Raw genomic sequence first — 19,629 nt, forward strand, 5'->3', positions numbered from 1 at the left:
CCTGCACAAATAACAAACGTGTTGCTCCCTGGGCATGATGGATGGAATGCAAAGAACTGAACGTGAACAAGAATAGAAGGCTTTGCGCCAATCATCTCGGCAGACAATCCAAACAGACATTTCTGACCATCTTAATTCAGATCTCCTGTGCCTTTTATGGCTCCTGAATCAACCACCAGAAAAACTCTCCAATTTACCCTATTAAATTAAATGGCGAGAAGTGGCTAATGAAAATCTGGGAACTCTCTCGCTCTAAAATGCCTGAGCCAATTGAAAACTTCAGTGTTGAGATTGCTAGAAGTTGTTAGGCAAGAAAATAAAGAGTTACAGAACCAAGCTGGGAAAATGAGGTTAAGATACAGATTTGTCACAATCTTACTGAAAGTCGGTCAGGCCCGAGAGGCCAAATAGCCATTACTCCTAGACCGATGTAAAACCTAGAGAGAGATATTCCCCGTCTTTAGTTTTTAGTTCTACGCCCATTAATCACTACTTGAAATGCACAGTTGATTATCAGATTTAAAAGGAGTGGCAAACCCAATCACAAGGATTAAAGCACATTTATTGGCAGCTATGTGTCGGAAAAAGAAAATTAGTTCCTCTGCAGGATTTTGTTTCATGGATCTTTCAGAGGAAACATAAACTGAGGTTCCTTCTGCCTTCTTAGGTGAACCATGCCACTATATTGATGAGTAGAGGAGTTATGACTTGTGTGGGCCATTCTTTGTCCTTCAGCCATCATCACTGAAAAGAAACAGATACTGTGTTCCTTATCACATTGCTGTTTGTGGAATCTTGCTGTGCGCATTCTATGCTTCCTATATTAGTACAGTGATTACATTTCAAAAGCAATTCACCAGCTGCAAAATGTTTTGGAATGCCCTGAGACTGTGAAAGGCACTACATAAATGTAAGTTTTGTCTTCCCAATGGTGGCTTACAATCAACCTTACTAGCTTTTGGGAGCTATGTGCCTAGACACAGTAGATTTTTGAACAGCTAAAGGCAATTAGAAGCACATAGGCTTTATGTGCAACATGCTGCTTGCATGACATCATCCCTTTCACCAACAGTCATGGTCACTGGTATTTGAAGAGATAACAGTGAATCACAGCCAAATCTTGTCAAAAATAAGCTTGACGGTCCTACCCAAGAAAATAATGATCGACAAACTGCAAACAGACCCTTTTGTTTCGGGTTCTGATGCTATGCTGTGAAGTATGTTTTTGAAACTGGCCTTTCAAAAAGCATAGAATATCTTAGGTGATGAAAAATTCCTCAGCCTTCTTAATTTTTGCAGTCACAGAATCAGTTTGCATCAAGTTGGGACGTCATTTTTTTCACCAATTATTCCAGTGTTGGAATGTAAACACACTTTGAAAAGGTTGCAGATTTTTACAGTATGCAAGGGACTTGTTGCTCCTTGTAGTAGGGTTCAAGGATATGAACCCAGTCTAAATTCACCAGGAAGATTTTTTTTTATAGCAGTTAACGAACGTGTGCAAGTTTCAAAACACATTTGGAACTCCAAAAGGTTAACCTGCTCTGTTTCAACCACGGGAGATGGAATCAGATCCAGCCACAAATTCTTCAGCATTGAACCCAAAAATCTTCACTTCTATTTTTCAAACATTTCACAAAATTGGACAAACCACATTGGATTGTGAATCAGTGGGCTCAAAAATAAAGAATCTGACATCTGGTCTGAACTTCCATCACCATCAAAATGGCAACACCATCAAAAATGCTTTGCTTTTAGGATTCATGGAATGTTTAGGGATAGCCAAGGCATGTTTCAATACACCCAGAGTTCTTCAACAAAAGAAGGATTTGGCTGCAAGACTTTGATTTGATTGGCATTGTATGCATTGGTTACATCATTTTTTTGGTATAAGGTAAACACTGTTGAGCCCAATTCAATTCCTTTAACTCCCCCTGGTCTCTGGATAAACTCGTGCTAGCAGTAGTTTTGCATTAACTTCAGTCTCCAGGTTTGTGCTGTTGTCCAACTAAATCATTCAGTAACACAAAGAACCAATTTTATACCTTTATGAGCAATGCTAGTCAAACAACAGCTTCTGAACCAGCAGTCATTAACGCTGAGGCCACGTTGCTTAAACAGTTAGTGATTTTTTTGTCGTTTTTGAATGAACTCCATTAGTGGTTAATCATTTCAAACCACAGGTGTCAGACCATTCATTTGGACTAATGGGTTAGCAGGAATGTTTCAATAATAAACACTCCTGGGTATACTTCCCCCATTTAACATTACATGAGATGTCAAGGCCTATAACACAAATGAGATAAAGCAGGTACAGAGTAGCAATTGGGGGACACTGAGGGTTGGCATTTTGCAAGAATGATTATCAAAAGGAGGAAGGAAGAACTGAGGGAATTTACACCTTAGGCATGAATCCAGGACACCAATGCCCTGTCTCGTCTTTGTAGCACTTGATTATTATTTCATTTATTTATGGTATCCTAGGACCATCAGCTTTGCTCCTTTTCTCCAAAAAAAACTTTATAACATTTGTTAAAGAAAATACAAAACTTTGCAACATGAATGTAATGGTCTTAATATTTACAAAATACATTACATATTAGGAATACAGCCCAAGGGTAAAACATTTCAAATTGGAAATTACCAAAGTGCAACTGAAATAATCTTTTCTCTAGTCACCATGTTCTACTCTGAAGTGACTCAATACTCTTAATCTTCACAATGTACATTTGTTGGAAGCATGCAGCACATGGAGTGTGGGATGGGAAGGAAGAGTTAATTCATGATACTACATCATGGTGTAGGACAGTGTTAATGGGCCGTCCAGTCTCTTCCTCCTCAATGAAGTTATATGTTTTGTATTTCAGTAGGATGACAACCAGGGAAGTTCTGCTATATGTAGACCATTCACTATGTCCATTCAAAAGACAAGCACTGGTGGTAAAAATGAATCCCATAATTTTGTGGTTCTGGAGAAGTGCTAGCTAAAACACAAAGCTATGCAATGAGTGTTAATGTCAACATTGTGATGACGTAAGGTAAAGGGATAATATTGAAAGTATTTTTACACTGACATGTTTACATTATAAAGTACAATTCTCCAATGCTAACATCAGTAGGACCCACTTGAGTGTTTTTTCATTACAAGACCACATTACTGCTCCAGGAACAAAAAACAAAGCTAGATTCAGCAGTGGAAACAGAGTTACAGTCTGGATTACAGTCTCCTACAATCCAAGTGAAACAAATGCCAGTAGGAATGCATTTTTACAGCTTAACCGGAGAAGAAAATTCTGGAGGCTACTAAAAAAAAGTACTGGTAAAAGAAAGACAAAGAAAATGAGAGACAGACAGAGAAGGAGATAAATCAGATACTAAGCTGTTGCTTGTATCCTATCCAGGGCTTTTAAAAAGACAATGCTATTTTAACTACATACAGTATCCATGCACCTTTCCACCAAGAAATCCTCAGTACTACGACTGAATCACCCAAGTTATTGGTATTACAACAATTGCATTTTGCTGGAGTATGTTACTATGACCTTCAATCTATAATGCAATAAGACTTCAGCCAAGGCAATGCTAATAAGAACCTGCTGCCCAGTTTCATATTGGAACAGCAGCACTTAGAAAGAACTTATTCACTGAATGACATTCAAACACTGACATCCAAACACAAACAGAAAAGACTGCTGCATAAAATAGTAATTCTCTTGATTACATGATAACAGTACTTTGTTTTTTTGCTTTTAAAAAGTAGTTAATGTAATGTACTCCTGATAACTCCAGGTCTTGTTTGCACTAATTATTCAATGATTTGAATTAAGCAGTGCAAACAGAGCATCAGAAATTTAGTGCAAAAGTGGATCATTTGAACTGCGCAATACTGATTAAGAATCAATAGGAACGTATGGTCCCTCCTTTTGCAAACCTCAGCAGAATTTCTAAATTTTCCACAAGGAATTAATCCAGGGTTATAAAGGGAAAATTGGTTAAGATTCCCTCCCCCACCTCATTTTATAACACTGAGTATATTTTTTAGAAGTTTCAATAAAGTTTAGTAAAATAAAAAAGCTAGTCTAATGTTAACCATGTAACTATTCTCAACTGTCACAAAAACTCATTTGGTTCACTAAGGTTCTTGACAGGAGGAAATCTGCTGTCCTTACCTAGTCTGACCTATGCGTGACTACAGACCCACAGTGATGTAGTTGGCCCTTAAAAGCCATCTGGGCAATTTGAGATGAGTAAGAAATTTTGGCTCAGCCTGTGACACTAAGGAATGAATTTAAAAATGTCTGGAATTTTTGAATCTGTTTTGTGACATTAAAGCTTTAAGTAAATAGATGCCATTTCAACCACAAGACAGAAGTTTAGTTTGTTAAATTAGAATATACCTAATTGTATTCAAAATTAGTTTTGGTTTTTCTCAGGTTGACAAGTTGTACTGACTGATTGTAGCTAAAAAAAAAGCAACAAATCTCTCAGGCGGTATCAGCTAACTCAGAACCAGAATTACAATAGACCTCAGTTTGTCAGTGGTAGCACTTTCACCTCAAGGCAGAAAGTTATGAATTCAAATTCTATTCCAAGCTAGCACTGAGGGAGTGCTGCACTGGCGAGCTACTGTTCAGATGTAATGTTAACTCAAGGTCCCCATAGGTCCTCTCAGTGCAAAAGGTCCCTCAGGATTTGGAATTGATCGTTATCACTTTGCTGGTTGTGGGACCTAGCTGTGTACAAGTTGGTTGTCGTTTTCCTTTATTCCAGCTGTGTGCACTCGTTAAGTTCAAATTGGCTGTGAAGCATTTTGGGACATCCTAAAAGGTGTTATGTTTTTGTGTCACCTATTAAACTCATGCAACAATTTTGTTTTTTGTTATGTACATGAACAGAATATGTAAAAAAAAAGAGATATTTATAATAAGTATATCTATGGAAGCTGATTATTGTAACATTGAGTGAAGCCAATAGTCAGCCTTCCATGCATTTGGCTGCTAGAATATGGTTCATAAATGATTGTTTTGACATGCAACATGTCAGGTGGACAGCTAAAAAGCACTCAACCTGGATGTGAGTCAAAAAACAGAATACAGAAACTACTGTCTCTGAAAGCATAGTCCCTAAAAAGGTTAGATATCAGGCAGCCTACTTTCACGCTAAATGATGGGAAATTCCTCTTGGGAAGTCCCAACCTCAGTGATACGTCAGTTAGTGAGTGATGGCAGGCAGATCTACATTTATATAATAACTTTCACAACCCTAGGATATCCCAAAATGCTAAGCAAAGAATTATTTTGTCAAGTGTTGCAATTTTGGAAGAATGGAGGCCAATTTGCACACAGCAAGGTCCCACAAACACCAATAAGATAAGTGGCTAGATAATTTGTTCAGTACTGATCTTTGAGGGATAAATATTGAAACAAGGAGAACCCCCTGCTCGTCGTCAGATAGTGCCATAGGATTTTTTTTTAGAGGCATCTGAGATATAACATTTTGTTTTGATCACTGCAATTGTATCCACAGTGAAATGACAATGATCAAGATACTAAAAGCATCAATATAACACGGTTTATTCGACCAGTTAGCAAATTATATATTGTTTCAAACTGATAGCTGAACAAACACACAGAAGCATTTTCCAATTAAATCCACAATCCCACCCCCTGCCTTAAATGACTCTATGGCATTGCAGGGATGAAAGAAAATGAGCTGAGTGTGAAACAAGGCATTTAAAAATGGGTTGGTCACTGAAAGATGCTGGATCAGGAAACAAAGGCACTTTTATTGCAACCACTACATCACAGAGAAGTGAAGCAGAGAAAACAATAACAGCGTTCAGCTTTGTTTCAGTTTACAAAGAAAGCACAGTTTGTGCAAGGCTGGCTTCAAGACAGAATACCAGTTTTGTCACACACAAAAAGACACACACACAAAATCTGAATCTCTGCCAGACTCTGCTAAGTATATAAAATTAAGAGCTGCTAAATAAAACAATATTTTCATTTCCTCCCTTTAAGGAGCACCTGCTACACTGAAATTAACCTTTTTTGAAAGGATCTATTAAAGACAGGCACTAATGGATTGCTCTTACTGATCAACCAAGCTACATTTATTGCTAAAACAGATTCACTGACACAATTAAAGATCTACTTTGGTCATGCTATTGTGGGGCTGGATGTGACTGGTTGCTTCCCTTCGTAAAGGACAACATATTTAAATCAAATAAAAACAGGAATACTGTTGAAATAATCATCTGAATCCACAGGATTACGGATTTCACACACTGAAATTAAATTCAAAAGCAGACACAGCACTGGAAACCATTTGAGCATTGCATAGCTTTTAAAAAATGTCCATGTGTATGGATAAAATTTCCTCAAATCGAATAAACAGGCTCATAGTCATCACAACTTGATCATTTTACATTCTGTCATGTTTAACAAAACATCACAGTAAACAGCCATTCTCTCCATTCAGTCATTAGTAATTTAAAGAGAATAGAATTGCTGTTTTGCCTGCAAAAAAAATGTGGAGCAGCTTAGAACATTTAGAGGAAAGGAGCTCCCTCATCTTGATAGGTCTAATGTAACACACTGCAATTCAGCTGAACAGTGACCAGAGTGACTCAAGGAGAGGTGTCTATATTGAGTCGTTTTCAAACAGTTAGAGGTCCAACACATCAGCCTGTCAGCTGTCTAAGAAAGTATGAAATACAGAGGTCGCAGTAAAGTACTAGATAATATGAAGAAAGACAAAAGTCGTCTCCACAAAGGCTTCAGATGGCAGGATGGAAAGTTAAAAGTTAACCAAATGCTTTAAATTCCATGAGCTTCCTCAGCTAATTTTTCCCCAGATGTGCCAAGCCGGTTCGTCTAATGAAGCCAGGAATCACTGTAAAGCTCATTGATGGTGGAGGCCCAAGGCAGTAACACAAATTTGTCTAAATTGTTTTTCATGCAAATTTACAAAATTGTTACAAGCTTTCGGTAGACCAGCTTCTGTCAGTTCCACACCTCCTTCATAACAAAGCCATTGATCAGATCTGGCTGGTATTTCCCACACTTCAATCAGCCTTCCTGTACTGAAAATCCATTTACATTTCAAAATAAGCAAAAGCATCTTCAACACACACTACCAACGCAGAAATGATCTCAATAATTAACTTGCACATGGAGAGCCGGAGTTATGTGCCGAGCCTTTCGTAACTTAAGTCACTTGAATGAAAAAGGATATGCGTTACAGTTTTAAAATATTTCAGCGCATGGAGCTTGATATCAGCTAAATGAATTGGTCTTTGTTCGAGATTGATTTCCACGTTTGAGAGAACCAAGGAAAATTCTCTAAGTGTGGTACAACCTGATTCAGTAGTGGCTGGATTGCACTCCTTGTAGGCTAAGTATAGCGACAAATTACTCACAATCCTCAAATTCAGAGGCATTACTTTAGGCGTGTTTGGAACGTCTGGTTTTCCAGTTTTAAGTTAACAATGTTGAGGCAATATGAACGATCGGAAGAGGACTACAGCGTCTCCAATTAAATATACTTTGCATTGCATTCAATATTTATCGGCATGACGTTTCTAAGGAGCTGTGTTTTCTAATTAAAGGCGGTGGAACAACAGCACTACCCAATCCCCTTTCTGATTGTTTATTTCCACACAATGCACTCTCGCAGTCTGCAACAGCCTGCGGGGACAAGACCGAAGTAGGTCAGCACAGGCTGTAATTTGCACGAAAAGATCCCATTAGACAGCCTTCTGGGGGAAAGCAGAAATGCAGAGAACTGACAGTGTAAGTGACACATAACAAACAGCCGTAAGTTGTCTTCACCACATTCCCCTTCTCATCCTTGTAATACGCAGAGAACCAGTCCTCCGATTTCAACGTGTATCAGCATCTTCAGTCTCCTCCCTTTTTAGTGACAATCAGGTTTAAGTTGCCATTAGCCAAGGCAGCTAGATGCCAGCGGTGGCTTTGTTTGGTTACATTTTACATGCACTCTATTTGAATACAGAGCATCACATTTAGTGTAAGCTTGCCCTACCCGCTCCTTCTTGTTGGGCCGAATAGTTAGAATTCTTCGTTGCCCAGTTGAAACCTTGATGGATTTATGGCAGATGTGATACTTGTTAGCCTAACAGAAGGGCATGGATAGCACAAATCCTTCAGGACTTGGAGTTCCTTTATCAGGTGGAAAGGCCACACAGCTGTTCATTGCACCTCGTAGCAATATTTCTCCAGCGCTTGCCTGGCTGCCTTCCTCAGTCAAAGCTTATCCCATCCCCTGCTCCACGCACTCACCCACCCCAACTGCAGAGTGAGTAAACTGAGCAGATACAATGAGCAGATATGCTGGAGGCTGATAAAACCTGTCTCGAAGTGGAGGGGAGAAATGTGGAGGGGGGTGGGGGTGGTGGGTTATTATTGAGGGTCGCTTACAGCTCCGCCTCTCCACATGGCAAGCAATTTATTATCCACTGTACCCTTCTGTAGGGAAAATAGATGTGATGTCTTTGTTCCGTGTAATGTGTATAACCGAACTCGAAAATGGGGGGCGGGGGCGGAATCTGGCAATGAAGCCTGAAGGGCAAGACTTGTAGATTCTTTCAGCACCAACAGATCGGAATTGGGATGCGCGGGTTTTTATTTTCACAACAGTTTAACTGGGAACTGCAAATCAGTCAGTTCCACATAACCAGGGTTTACACAAGCTCGCTTGTAACCTGCTTGCAAATTGCTTCAAATAAATTGACCTTTAAAAGATTTAGCAGATTATCTGCATCCTTGACATTTGATCTCTTTGTACTCATTTCTAAGTTGGAAGGAGAGTTTGCAGAATGTAATTCTAAACTCATGCCTTTGAGAATCCATTCACTTTTTTTGTTTAAAAAAAGATCAAGGTCTTTTTTTTAGAAAAAGAAAAGAACCAATGCTGATATCATGAACACACGCAGAGGGTCTTTCTAACTCTAGTACAGTACTTTAAGCAGAACATTTAAATGCTTTGACATTTTTCAGTTTAGTAACGAGCCTTAATTTCGATTTGTACTTTGAAATCCAAGTAATGTAACAAAGGAGGAGGATCTCTTCCATCAAAATAATGCAATATGGTTATGACAACATTGAGATATGTTCCCCCCCCCGCCCCACCCCCCCTCACCCTCTCCATCCCAACCCGTGCCAGACTGGGCCACATGTGACACAGTAAAATGGGAGGAAACTCGAGAGATACTACAGGGACAGATCAGGCCGCGGTAATGGGCTTTTTGCATCTGGGGAAACAAACAATGTGGAATGGCAATTCGAATTTATTGGAACCTTATGCTCCTCTCGCTGCTTCAGTCCTGTTGGTAAAAAAAATGACATGGAACGAGTGACTATTAAGCTGCTGCGTACACTCCCAAGAGTTCGGTATCTAAGGATTTTTTTGTGTGTGCCACAAACATTAGAAATGTCAATAAATTGAAAACTTCTGTCGGACAGATTTTCATTAAAGCAATGTTCCTCTCTAAGTGAAATCAGACGGTCATGTATAAACCACAAATCAACTGGAACAGGTGAATTTTCAATTTAGGTATTTACGCTTTTCCAGTGTTTTTTTTCAGATGTGATCTTGGGAGGGGAGGGAGGGGGGAGGCGGGAACAAAGCCGGAAGAGAGTAAAAATGTTTAGTTCGTCAGATAAATTACAGCACGCCGACATTTCTTTGCTTCTTCCCAACCAATCGAACCGTGCAAACTGGGAAATTCGAGAACTCTCATCAAAATAGTCCCAGCCGCTCTGCCTTTTTCTTTTCAATGGACATTGTTCACTGTCTGATCTGGTCGGCAAGTCAGGGAGAAAACCTTCAGCGGCAAGATTCAACAAGACACTGCCCCAAGTGTTAGTGACAAATTCATCATGGAACTTAATTTCTGACCATTGATCGCTGTTCTTTATGCAAACAGGGTTGGGAAGTGGGGGGGGGGGGGGGGGGGGGGGGGGGGGGGGGAAGACTTGTGCAGTTAAGCACTGAGGCAGGTACACTTGAGAATGTACTTGGCACCACTGCTACATTCTTCCTGTACATATCACATGCCATTGAACTGCAGGCAGAGCCCAGGTCAACTCACACCTTTTTATTACAGCTATTGTGTCAAATAAAAACAGAAAGTAGGAGGCCCGAAAAGGCAATATTCTTATGTTGATTAAATCCGTGCTTCTTCCGATATCGTTTATATCAACATGGCTGGCTAAACAATGGACTGCAAAGGAATTTTATTTTCTCCAAATTGCTTCAACTAAACAAATCTAATTGAAGAAATGAGATTGGGTGAAGAATTCTATAAAACCATAAAGTCTGGTAAGAGAGAAAAAACAAGGACCAAGGAGGTCCTCCTCAAGTTTGACCTGGATTTGTGTCAGAGGCTGAAATACCTGCTGTTTATTCCCAATATTTTCACAAATTACTAGCATAGGAATATTGAGGACTGCACACCGTTTCATGTCTGTCATCCAGGACAAAGACAATCCGTTCTTAACCGTTGGCACACAGTGTACCTTTCCAATATGACATCTCCTGTTAATCAGCAGAACTTCCAAGAGTCATTCTCAACTAATTATCTTCAAGGAAACCTACTGCTCTGAACACACAGCGTGCTTATGCCTATAATTCAATTAGCAGACTGTTAATAGGGAGATGGCACTAGTAATAGGTTCAAGGTAAGTATAGTAAGCGTTTGACCTAGAAATATGTCTGATAGGGAACGCGTGTACAAATTTTTTTTAAAAAAAATCAGAAACAGTCTTGTTTTTCCCTAAATTTAAAAAAAATCAGCAAAAAACTTGGGGCCACAGTTAGGAATAATTTTTAAAAAACTGAAAAATTACACTAACAATCTAATCACTTCCAATGCAGTACTTATATACAGACAAATCTGCATTAGCAAATCATGGACAAAATGAGCAATGCTATTCAAATAACGTGAGGATAAAGGGGAGGAACTTCACTCTTGATTTGCTTTTAAAATACCAGATTCTTTTTTTGGAAACAATATGCATGTGCATAGTTTGAGAGGTTTCTTGAGCCAATCCCAACAAATTCTCATGCTGTCCTGTAGATTCTATTACTAATGTAACTCGAGTAATAGAAAATAAAGTTGCCATTGTCTTATCAGACTGTGGGGCCACTCTCTCATTGGAGTGGTGGTTTAATTTGCGGATCACCATACTTCAGGTGAGGGGAGATGTTAAGAAGGAGAGTCCTTCCCGTCATCCAATGCGGGAATTGAACCCACACAATTGGCCTCACTATATCACAAACCACTCATCCAGCCAAGTCAGCTAACCGATCCCCACTCAGCTATTTCTGTTTTAAAGAAAATACAAATGATCTTGTTGGCATGTTGCCTGAAAAGAAATGCAGTGGAGGTTGTTCGATTGGGACAATGTTCACAACAAAGCAAGACTCACGCAAAGATCAGCCCAGTACGCCCTGCAAATGGTAGCCAGAATTCAAACAAAAATGAAGAATTTCAAAAGTATTTCCTGAAGCAAATGCACCTTCTTGCCGTGCAACATGGGTGCTAACCTGACCTTTAATAACGCCGAGTGGTAAAAGGAAGTGGGTCAAAAGGTGGCGAGGCAGAATGTTTGCAAATCCAATTTTCGGGCTTGGGAGCCTGAAATAATCCTCAAGTTCCACAACAATTTATCCTGTCATTAAGTGGCTGGTTCAGAGCTGGTGTTCGAAGTCAGAAGCATCAAACAGGAGGTCTGTGCCTGGCAAAATGCAGTAGGCTGTGACTCTGCTCCTTTGGGGGAAAAAAAATCCTGCACTTCAACAGTGCTACCAAGGTTACCTTTGAGTGACAGAGGGACTGGTTTATTGTGGTGATCCATAGTAACCAGTCCCTGATCATCGATCATTTCTCTTCCTAGCCAGTGACATGTGGCTTTGTCTTATGCATGCTCTCAGTATTGCATTTCCCGAAACATCTAGTCTTTCTGCTCAGATCAAGCTGTCTTCTAATTATACTCAGCAAAGATGATTATTCATTCAAAATTAGAGAATTACCAGTTAAGTTAAATGACACCAGTTAAACCAGACAAATGGGTGACTTCTCATACCCGTACCTGATACATTTCAATCCTCGCGCTCTCTGTTACATTCAAAAAACAAACAACCAAGCCCGATTACCATTTGTTGATAAGTACTGAGACACTGGGATCTGGCTCCGAATGTACACCTGACAAGACGAGGTAGACTGGAATGACATTTGCCGTCCTCTTATTCAACAACAAACCGCAAGGATACAGGGCTGATTCAGGCAGGCAGTTTGAGCTCAATATAACTCCGTTGAAATATACGAATATCAATGCCTTAGGGGTTCAATAGGACTGCACAGAAGGAATGACACAGGAACAGGTCATTCAGCACAGTCGCTCAAGCCGGTGTTTATGGTCCACATCAACCTGCTCACATAGTTATTCATTTCACCCCATCAGCATACCTTTTCAATCATTTTCCCCCTCATGTAGCTAACCAAGATTCCAGTTAAAAGCCTCAAAGCCTCTTGTGTCCATGCGGTAGTGAATTCCTCATTCTCACCATTCTCCAGGTAATAGCGTTTCCTCTGAATTTCCTATTGGATTGAGTAATGGCTGATATTTACACCTTTGGAATTGGTCTCCACAAAGTTCACACAGGCTGTAGGTTCAATCGCAGAACAGTCTGTAAATGTGTGACTTGTATTTTGGTTTTGTTTTCATGAATAAAGGGATAATGGGGGCCACTTGAGATGAATGTGGCTACATCAATCAGTGTTAACCAAACTACCTCACTCTACCTTTTTGTAACTGTAACACTGAAAATTTCCCTGCACAAGTCCCAGCTGAAACTGTTTTGACTCCACTGCTGGGTTGAAATGATTTCCTGACACATTGTACTTACAACCATTTGCAGAATATTTCTGACTATCAGTCTGAAAGTTCAGGGGCTCAACATACTGATGGGACACCTTGGAATGAAAACATTCACAAATTAATTTACAGAAAATGTAATGACTTTTACAGGTCTATAAACAACTGCATGACATTACCAGGATCACTGTAATCCCTTATCTGTCTAGACGCCTGTAAAATGCCTTGGACTTTGCGACAAACATCCCTTTTTACATTGCAAGTCTAATTTTATTTCTTAGTATTCACACCAACTAAATTTAATCTCAGCCAATTTTCAAGTAGCAACTAGCTCCCAAAGCAGGACATTAGATAGATAGCATCACGTTACTGCTTGGCATGTACAGGGGTAGAGGAGGAAATGTTCTGTACCTAGTTAGGGGCACTTAGAATGCAAAAAATAATTAAATAAAATTTTAAAAATAATGAATAAGTAAGTAACAATTAATCACATGGGTACCATTTCAGACCCAAGTGAAGTCTTTTGCCAAACTGCCAAGTTATTAAGTAAAGCACCAAGTAACAATGAGGTCACCAATGCCTAGGATGGAATAGATTCTTTGAGTGGGTTGTCATCACATGTTACACATGCTGGAGTCCAGTTATCTGCTGTTATGCAGTTTTTTGCTAGAATCCAAAGTTTGTTTCAAAGAAAGCTCTTTGTTACAATTTAGTGTTTATGTAAAGAAAGAATTGACTTCATAAAGAGCTTTTCACAGCCTCTTGATGTCCCAAAATACTTTACAACCAATTAAGTACTTCTGAAGTGTAGACATATGTTGTAATGTAGGAAACTGGTCAGCCAGCCTTGCACACAGCAAAAAATTCCCACAATCAGTAACGCATTAATGAGTGGATAACACTGTAGTGATGTAGTTTGGACGCATCAAGAACTCCCAGGTCCTTGATTGAACGAGTGCCTTACCAACTTTTACACACATTCAAGGGATAGAGGAGGCTTTAAGTTTAATGTCTCATAGAAACAACCATGTCAGTCTGGAATATCTATTCATATCTGTCCCTCAGACAGTGCAACACTACAGTGTCAGTCTGGAGTACCTGTTCATATCTGTCTCTCAGACACAGCATCACTACAGTATCAGTCTTTACTACCTGTTCATATCGCTCAAGCCCAATGGAGTTCACAACTTTCTTACTCAGGTGAATACTACCATCTGTGCTTGTACATGGAATGAATATATTCTTTAGTCCAGAGCCAATAGGTATATTGGCACTGCTGACACTGTAGTATAGCACTGTCTGAGGGGCAGATATGAACAGGTAGTCCAGGTACTCATCTATTGTTAGACTAGTGATAATTAGTGGATTGGAGAGGTTCCCATGAGACCAATTTCAGAGAATGCCAGTGTACTGGTGTATTGTGTGGAGTTAGCCCTCTGAATAAGCAAGCATCGCGGCGTCTTCCTGCCACAGCGATGACAATGAACCTATTTGTCGCGTGTGTGTAATGTACATGAATTTGGCGCCTTTTAATGTTGCAAGATGCCTTCACAGGAAAAATTATCACCAAAATCTAGAATCTTCCCACAGGCAAAGCTTTTCAGAGGCACATTACCACTGTCAGTAAAAACAAAGCAAAAAGCAGTAACACCGAATAGATTACTCGTATAGAGAAAACAAATATTGCTTCATGATACATTTGACGACAGGTCTCTGCAGTACCCAAAGCAAGAGAGGTGAAAGCAACACATCATGGTTGACCCAAACATGAGAATGTATCTTAAACCGCACACATTCTAGATCCCGTCTGAAACACCATAATAATCCCTTTATGACAGTTTACAAATGACTGCTGTTCGACCAGACTCCGTGGTACAATTCGTACTGGCCCTTGCAAGGGGCTGGGATCGGTTAAAGTCACGGTTGAGATTTCGTCAATAAAAATACCGACTGTGCGATCATATCTGCGCGGAGAGCGAGGATCTGCTGTGCTTTAAATGGGGCAATTCGAAAAGTGACACAAACAAGAGGAAACATTGACACTGCCAGACACTGACTCGAGTACACTGGAGACATACTTCCGCCTAAAGCCTTTGGAAGATCAGTGACGTTTCCAACCCACACAGCTCTGCCGTGCACGTCAGCAGGAAAACATTACTTTAAAAAAAATAAGTAAAAGTCATGCTTCCTAAATTGGAGTTGCGTTCAGTCAGTGCATCGTTACTTCCTACGCACAGGTCCAGAGCCCAGGCTTACTCTACCCTGAGTGCAGCCAATATTCATCCGATCCCGGCCGCCACCCTTCAATGGAACTTCAGATGTTCCCTGTGATGGCAGGAAACAGCTGCCCAGCTCGGTTCAAGGCAATGCTAGTCTCCTCTCCAGTTCGGGTCCATATGCTGCAGAGAGCGGGTCAGATGCTTAATGTAAAGCTAGGATGATGCAGGAGATGGAACTCACAGAAAGAGAGAGACCGAAAGCATCCTTTCTTTAAAATATTAATCCAGAATGTAACTCCCTTCCACACAACATTCCCCCCCCCCCCGCGTCCCTGTAACCAGCCTTTTCGATAGGCCTACATCTCTCAGTACTCCAGATTCAGACACTGAAGCCTACCCACTTTAAAAACACAATAGCGTGAAGTGCCCCCAGCAATAACCGGTCGGTGATATGAAATATCAGCAAATTCAGATTGCATTATGTACTTGAGAGATAGTAGGAACTGCAGATGCTGGAGAAATCTGAGATAACAAGGTGTAGAGCTGGATGAACACAGCAGGCCAAGCAGCATCAGAGGAGCAGGAAGCCTTCCTGCTCCTCTGATGCTGTTTGGCCTGCTGTGTTTATCCAGCTCTACACCTTGTTATCTCTACATTATGTACTTGTCAGCACATTTCACAGGCCCTCTTAACATCCCAGACGGCGTTCTTTAATATATATATACACACGCATAAAAATCAGCTTTAAAATGATTGCAATCTCTTTTTGAAAACAAGAAAAAAAATTGGAATTAGCCCCCAAACAAAGATCAAAGACCTCACACTCTCGGTCCTAGGGCTGTGATTCAAAACATGTCAGTAGCCAAGAATATGTTTTTAAAAAGGAGATGGAGGAGGGGAGAGGGAGCATGTTTTGAAACACTGCCTCGGGTTTCTGTGATTGTTATTTTTGGGCCCCCTCCTTCAGCTCTGAGCTCCCATTCTGATCGGTTTCCTGGGAGCCAGAGTAAATGTGACGTACATTCAAGGCCATTGCCTTCTGCACGGAAACAGCGCAAAAAAAAACCCCCACCGTCACCTCGCTAAATGAATAAGTGTACACTTCTCCAACTTTAATCTGGGTGACTCAGTATTCCGTGGCTCCCAGAGTGCAGGCAATTTGCAAACTTCATTATCATAAACCCAGCCCCACACTGACACCGGGAGCCCACCACCATCCGCTCACAAACGCTGCTCGGTGTAACAAGGGGACGATTTTTTTGTGTGTGTGTGTGTCTCCTCCTGCTCCCAATCCACAAGTTTCGGAAGACTTAAACATGGCCCGGCTCCCTCCCACCCCCCGCCCTCACAGGCCAGCCCTCTTTGGTTACACACATCACAAAAAAATCAGTGCTAAAATGTTACAACCGAGAACCAATGGACGACAGGGGTTAACAACAAGCACTGGCCCGTTTCTATTTTAAAAAAAACACATCTGCAACAATGATTCTCTTGTGTGAAAATGAGAAATCAAAAAGAAATTAATCCAGTGGGTCAGAATGATCTTCCACCACGTCCTTATCCAACTTCACAACCCAAGATTAACTGGCCATTTCAAACACACACACATATTTGCTTGCCTAAAAAGACCAATTGCAGACGATCCTTAATACACAACAAGAAAGCAAAACACCGCTGCAGTTTGACAACAAAAACGCACCCCTTTCGAGTGCGTGTGCGCGCGCCAGGAAATTTAAAATTAACTAGAAGCCCTCGTTCCTTTAAAAAGACATTTAAATCTTCTTCGGTTCTCCCAGGTAACCTCCCCGCCTCAGACACTGATGACACCCCACTGATACGAGAGACAAAGAGGGGTTTATTGCTGGCTCCTTCAAAATCATCCACATTTTCAAAAAAAAAGCAAAAGAATCTCTGGCCACTACACGTCCACAAACAAGAGAGGGATTGAGAGGGTGAGTGACTGAGCGAGGGCGACACAAAAGCAATGTTTATAGAAGAGAGTTTATTGCTAGTTTCAAAAATAATAAAATCCTCTTTAATCCCTGCGCAGCCATTCCTAATCCTAGATAAACCAGCCTGCAGTTTCTCTCCCACCCCCCCCCCCTTCTTGAATCGGAAGCTGCTAACAGATTATTAATTACACAGATAAACTACAAGGTGCCAGACGCCGAGATGGATCACAATAGACAAAAACAGGAAATATATTTATACAGACACACACACACATATCTTTCGCAACATTTAGCGATTGTCACTGGAGAGAGTGCCCCCCCGGGGGAAATGATGCTGGACGAACCTATTGAGACTTCACTGCTTTTTTTTTAAAATCACACGAACGACAAACTCCCTCATTCTAGATTAATTCCGGTTATCCACGACGCGATGCTGCTTTCTAAAGGGATTCTGTTTAGCCGCTCTCAGCTCCTACTATTCTTCGGAGATTTCTAACTAAGAACCTACACAGGATCAGTCTCTCTCTCTCTCTCTCCGCCGATTCTCTTTCTTTCAATCTTTAAGTTGACCTTAGCAGCAGACAAGCCCGTGCGGAAGATTTCGTCCCTTTATTTTTAGGTAAAAATAAAAGCCAAGTTGGGATTGTACTTACCGAGATGTGCTGCTCCATGCGAGGTGCTTCAACCCGCTGAGAGACCAGCAGCATCTTGCAATGTTCGCTCCGGCTTAAAATCCACTTTGCACAAGAGTAACGGAATATTGCTACTGCCCTGCTCAAGTCTCAGACAAGTTCATTCCACGGCTTGTTACGCTGAGCGAGCAGCTGCTGGTAATTCTGTGTGTGTCTCACTCACTCACTTACTCTCTCTCTCTCCCCCTGAATCGTGGGCCGACTACATTAACATCAGCCCACGGCTTCCTGAGTAGCAGGCGGATCTGAGCACTCAGCTCGGTCTCGATAGGGCAGCTCCGGCACCGCGTCAAGGAGGGAGGCCGGCACCAGGGAGATCGCAAAGGGGAGGGCAGAGGGATAGGATGGATGTTCGCCACTGAGTTTCACAAGACAGTCTCCTTGAAAAGCACTCTGGGCACCGTAGTCCTGCGAAGGAGCGTAAGGGAGAGGCGGGAATGAATCATAAGAGTCATAGAGCTGCACAGCGTCGAAACAGACCCTTCGGTCCATGCCGACCAGACATCTAATGTAGTCTCATTTGCCAGCATTTGGCCCCTAAACCCTTCCTATTCATGTACCCATCCAGACGCCTTTTAAATGTTGTAATTGTACCAGCCTCCACCACTTCCTCTGGCAGCTTATTCCACACACCCACCACCCTCTACGTGAAAAAGTTGCCCCTCAGATCCCTTTCAAATCTTTCCCCTCTAGTTTTGGACACCTCAACCCTGGGGAAATGACTTTTGACTGTTTGCCCTATCCATGCCCCTCATGATCAAAAGTCAGGAGGAAAATTCCAAAGGGCTGGATGCAGTTGTGGGGCTGGATGAGGCCGCTAACCGTGGACACGGCAGGAAAGGAAGACCTTCATTTGCATAGCGCCTTTCACAAGTTGTAGGTGGCTGATGAGTTACCATCACTGATGGATGCCAGAAAGGCAGCAGCTAGTTTGTGCACAGCAGGATCCCCCAGACAGGAGTAATGACAAATGCTGGGTAGTATGTTTTGGAGGATTATATACTGGCCAAGACACAATCATTGATTTATTACAGAACAGAAAGAGGCCATTCAGTTCATTGTATCTGTGCTGGCTCTGAAGGATCAATTCACCTCAAGCCACCTTTCCTCTGTAACTTTTCCCCCTTGTCAGATAGTAATCCAATTCCATCATTGACCCCACTTCTATCATACAGGCAATGCATACCAGACCCAAACCACTCACTGTGTGAAGAAGACTTTCCCTCGTGTTGCCAAACCTTCTTTTGACAATTACCTTGAGTATGTGCCCTCTGATCCTTAATCCTTCCACCAATGGGAACTGCTTGTTCTGATCTACGCTTCCACCGTGATCAATAATGGTTTAAATAACTGAAATAAAAACTGAAAGTAGTGGAGAAACTCAGCAAGTCTGGTAGCATCTGGGGCAAAAAAAAGTTAACATTTTGAGTTGGATTTAACTCTTCAAAATTATATCAAAACATCATTATTAAGGGTGTTCGTGCACCCTAGCCCCATGGTGTCCACTGGTCTTTAGAGGCTTCTATTATGTCAGTGAATTGCTCATGCCCACCTTTAAAGCACACCCAAGTGCATTCTGCCATTCTCCCTATTCAAATCCTCTGTTATTTTAAATATCTCTCTCAAATATCTTTTTAATCTTCTCCTGAGAATACCAGGTCCAGCTTCTCCAATCTACCGACCTCATCCTTACAACCAAGAGTCTTTTTGCATTCTCTCCCTCCAAAAGTGTATTGCCCAGGACTGGAAATAATATTCTAGTTGACGTCAATTCAGTGATTTCTATAGTTTTAAAACAAATTCCTTGCTTTTGTACTCTATGCACCTGCTGATAAAGCTCAGGATACTGTCTGCTTTATTAACC

At 41.2% G+C, this 19,629-nt stretch overlaps 1 protein-coding gene across 1 annotated transcript in view; it reads right to left on the reverse strand.

The window, feature by feature from the left end:
• Positions 1 to 18,012, reverse strand: part of LOC109911383 (mastermind-like protein 2) — a 104,544-nt gene extending 86,532 nt beyond the window's left edge. The window contains exon 1 of the mRNA XM_048605272.1: positions 17,727 to 18,012. Coding sequence (XP_048461229.1) covers positions 17,727 to 17,780 — 54 coding nt within the window. The 5' untranslated portion in view covers positions 17,781 to 18,012. The remainder of the gene's footprint in view (positions 1 to 17,726) is intronic.
• Positions 18,013 to 19,629: the final 1,617 nt, after the last annotated feature.

Source organism: Rhincodon typus, chromosome 14, assembly GCF_021869965.1.
Source record: "Rhincodon typus isolate 14 chromosome 14, sRhiTyp1.1, whole genome shotgun sequence".
Lineage (NCBI taxonomy): Eukaryota > Metazoa > Chordata > Chondrichthyes > Orectolobiformes > Rhincodontidae > Rhincodon > Rhincodon typus.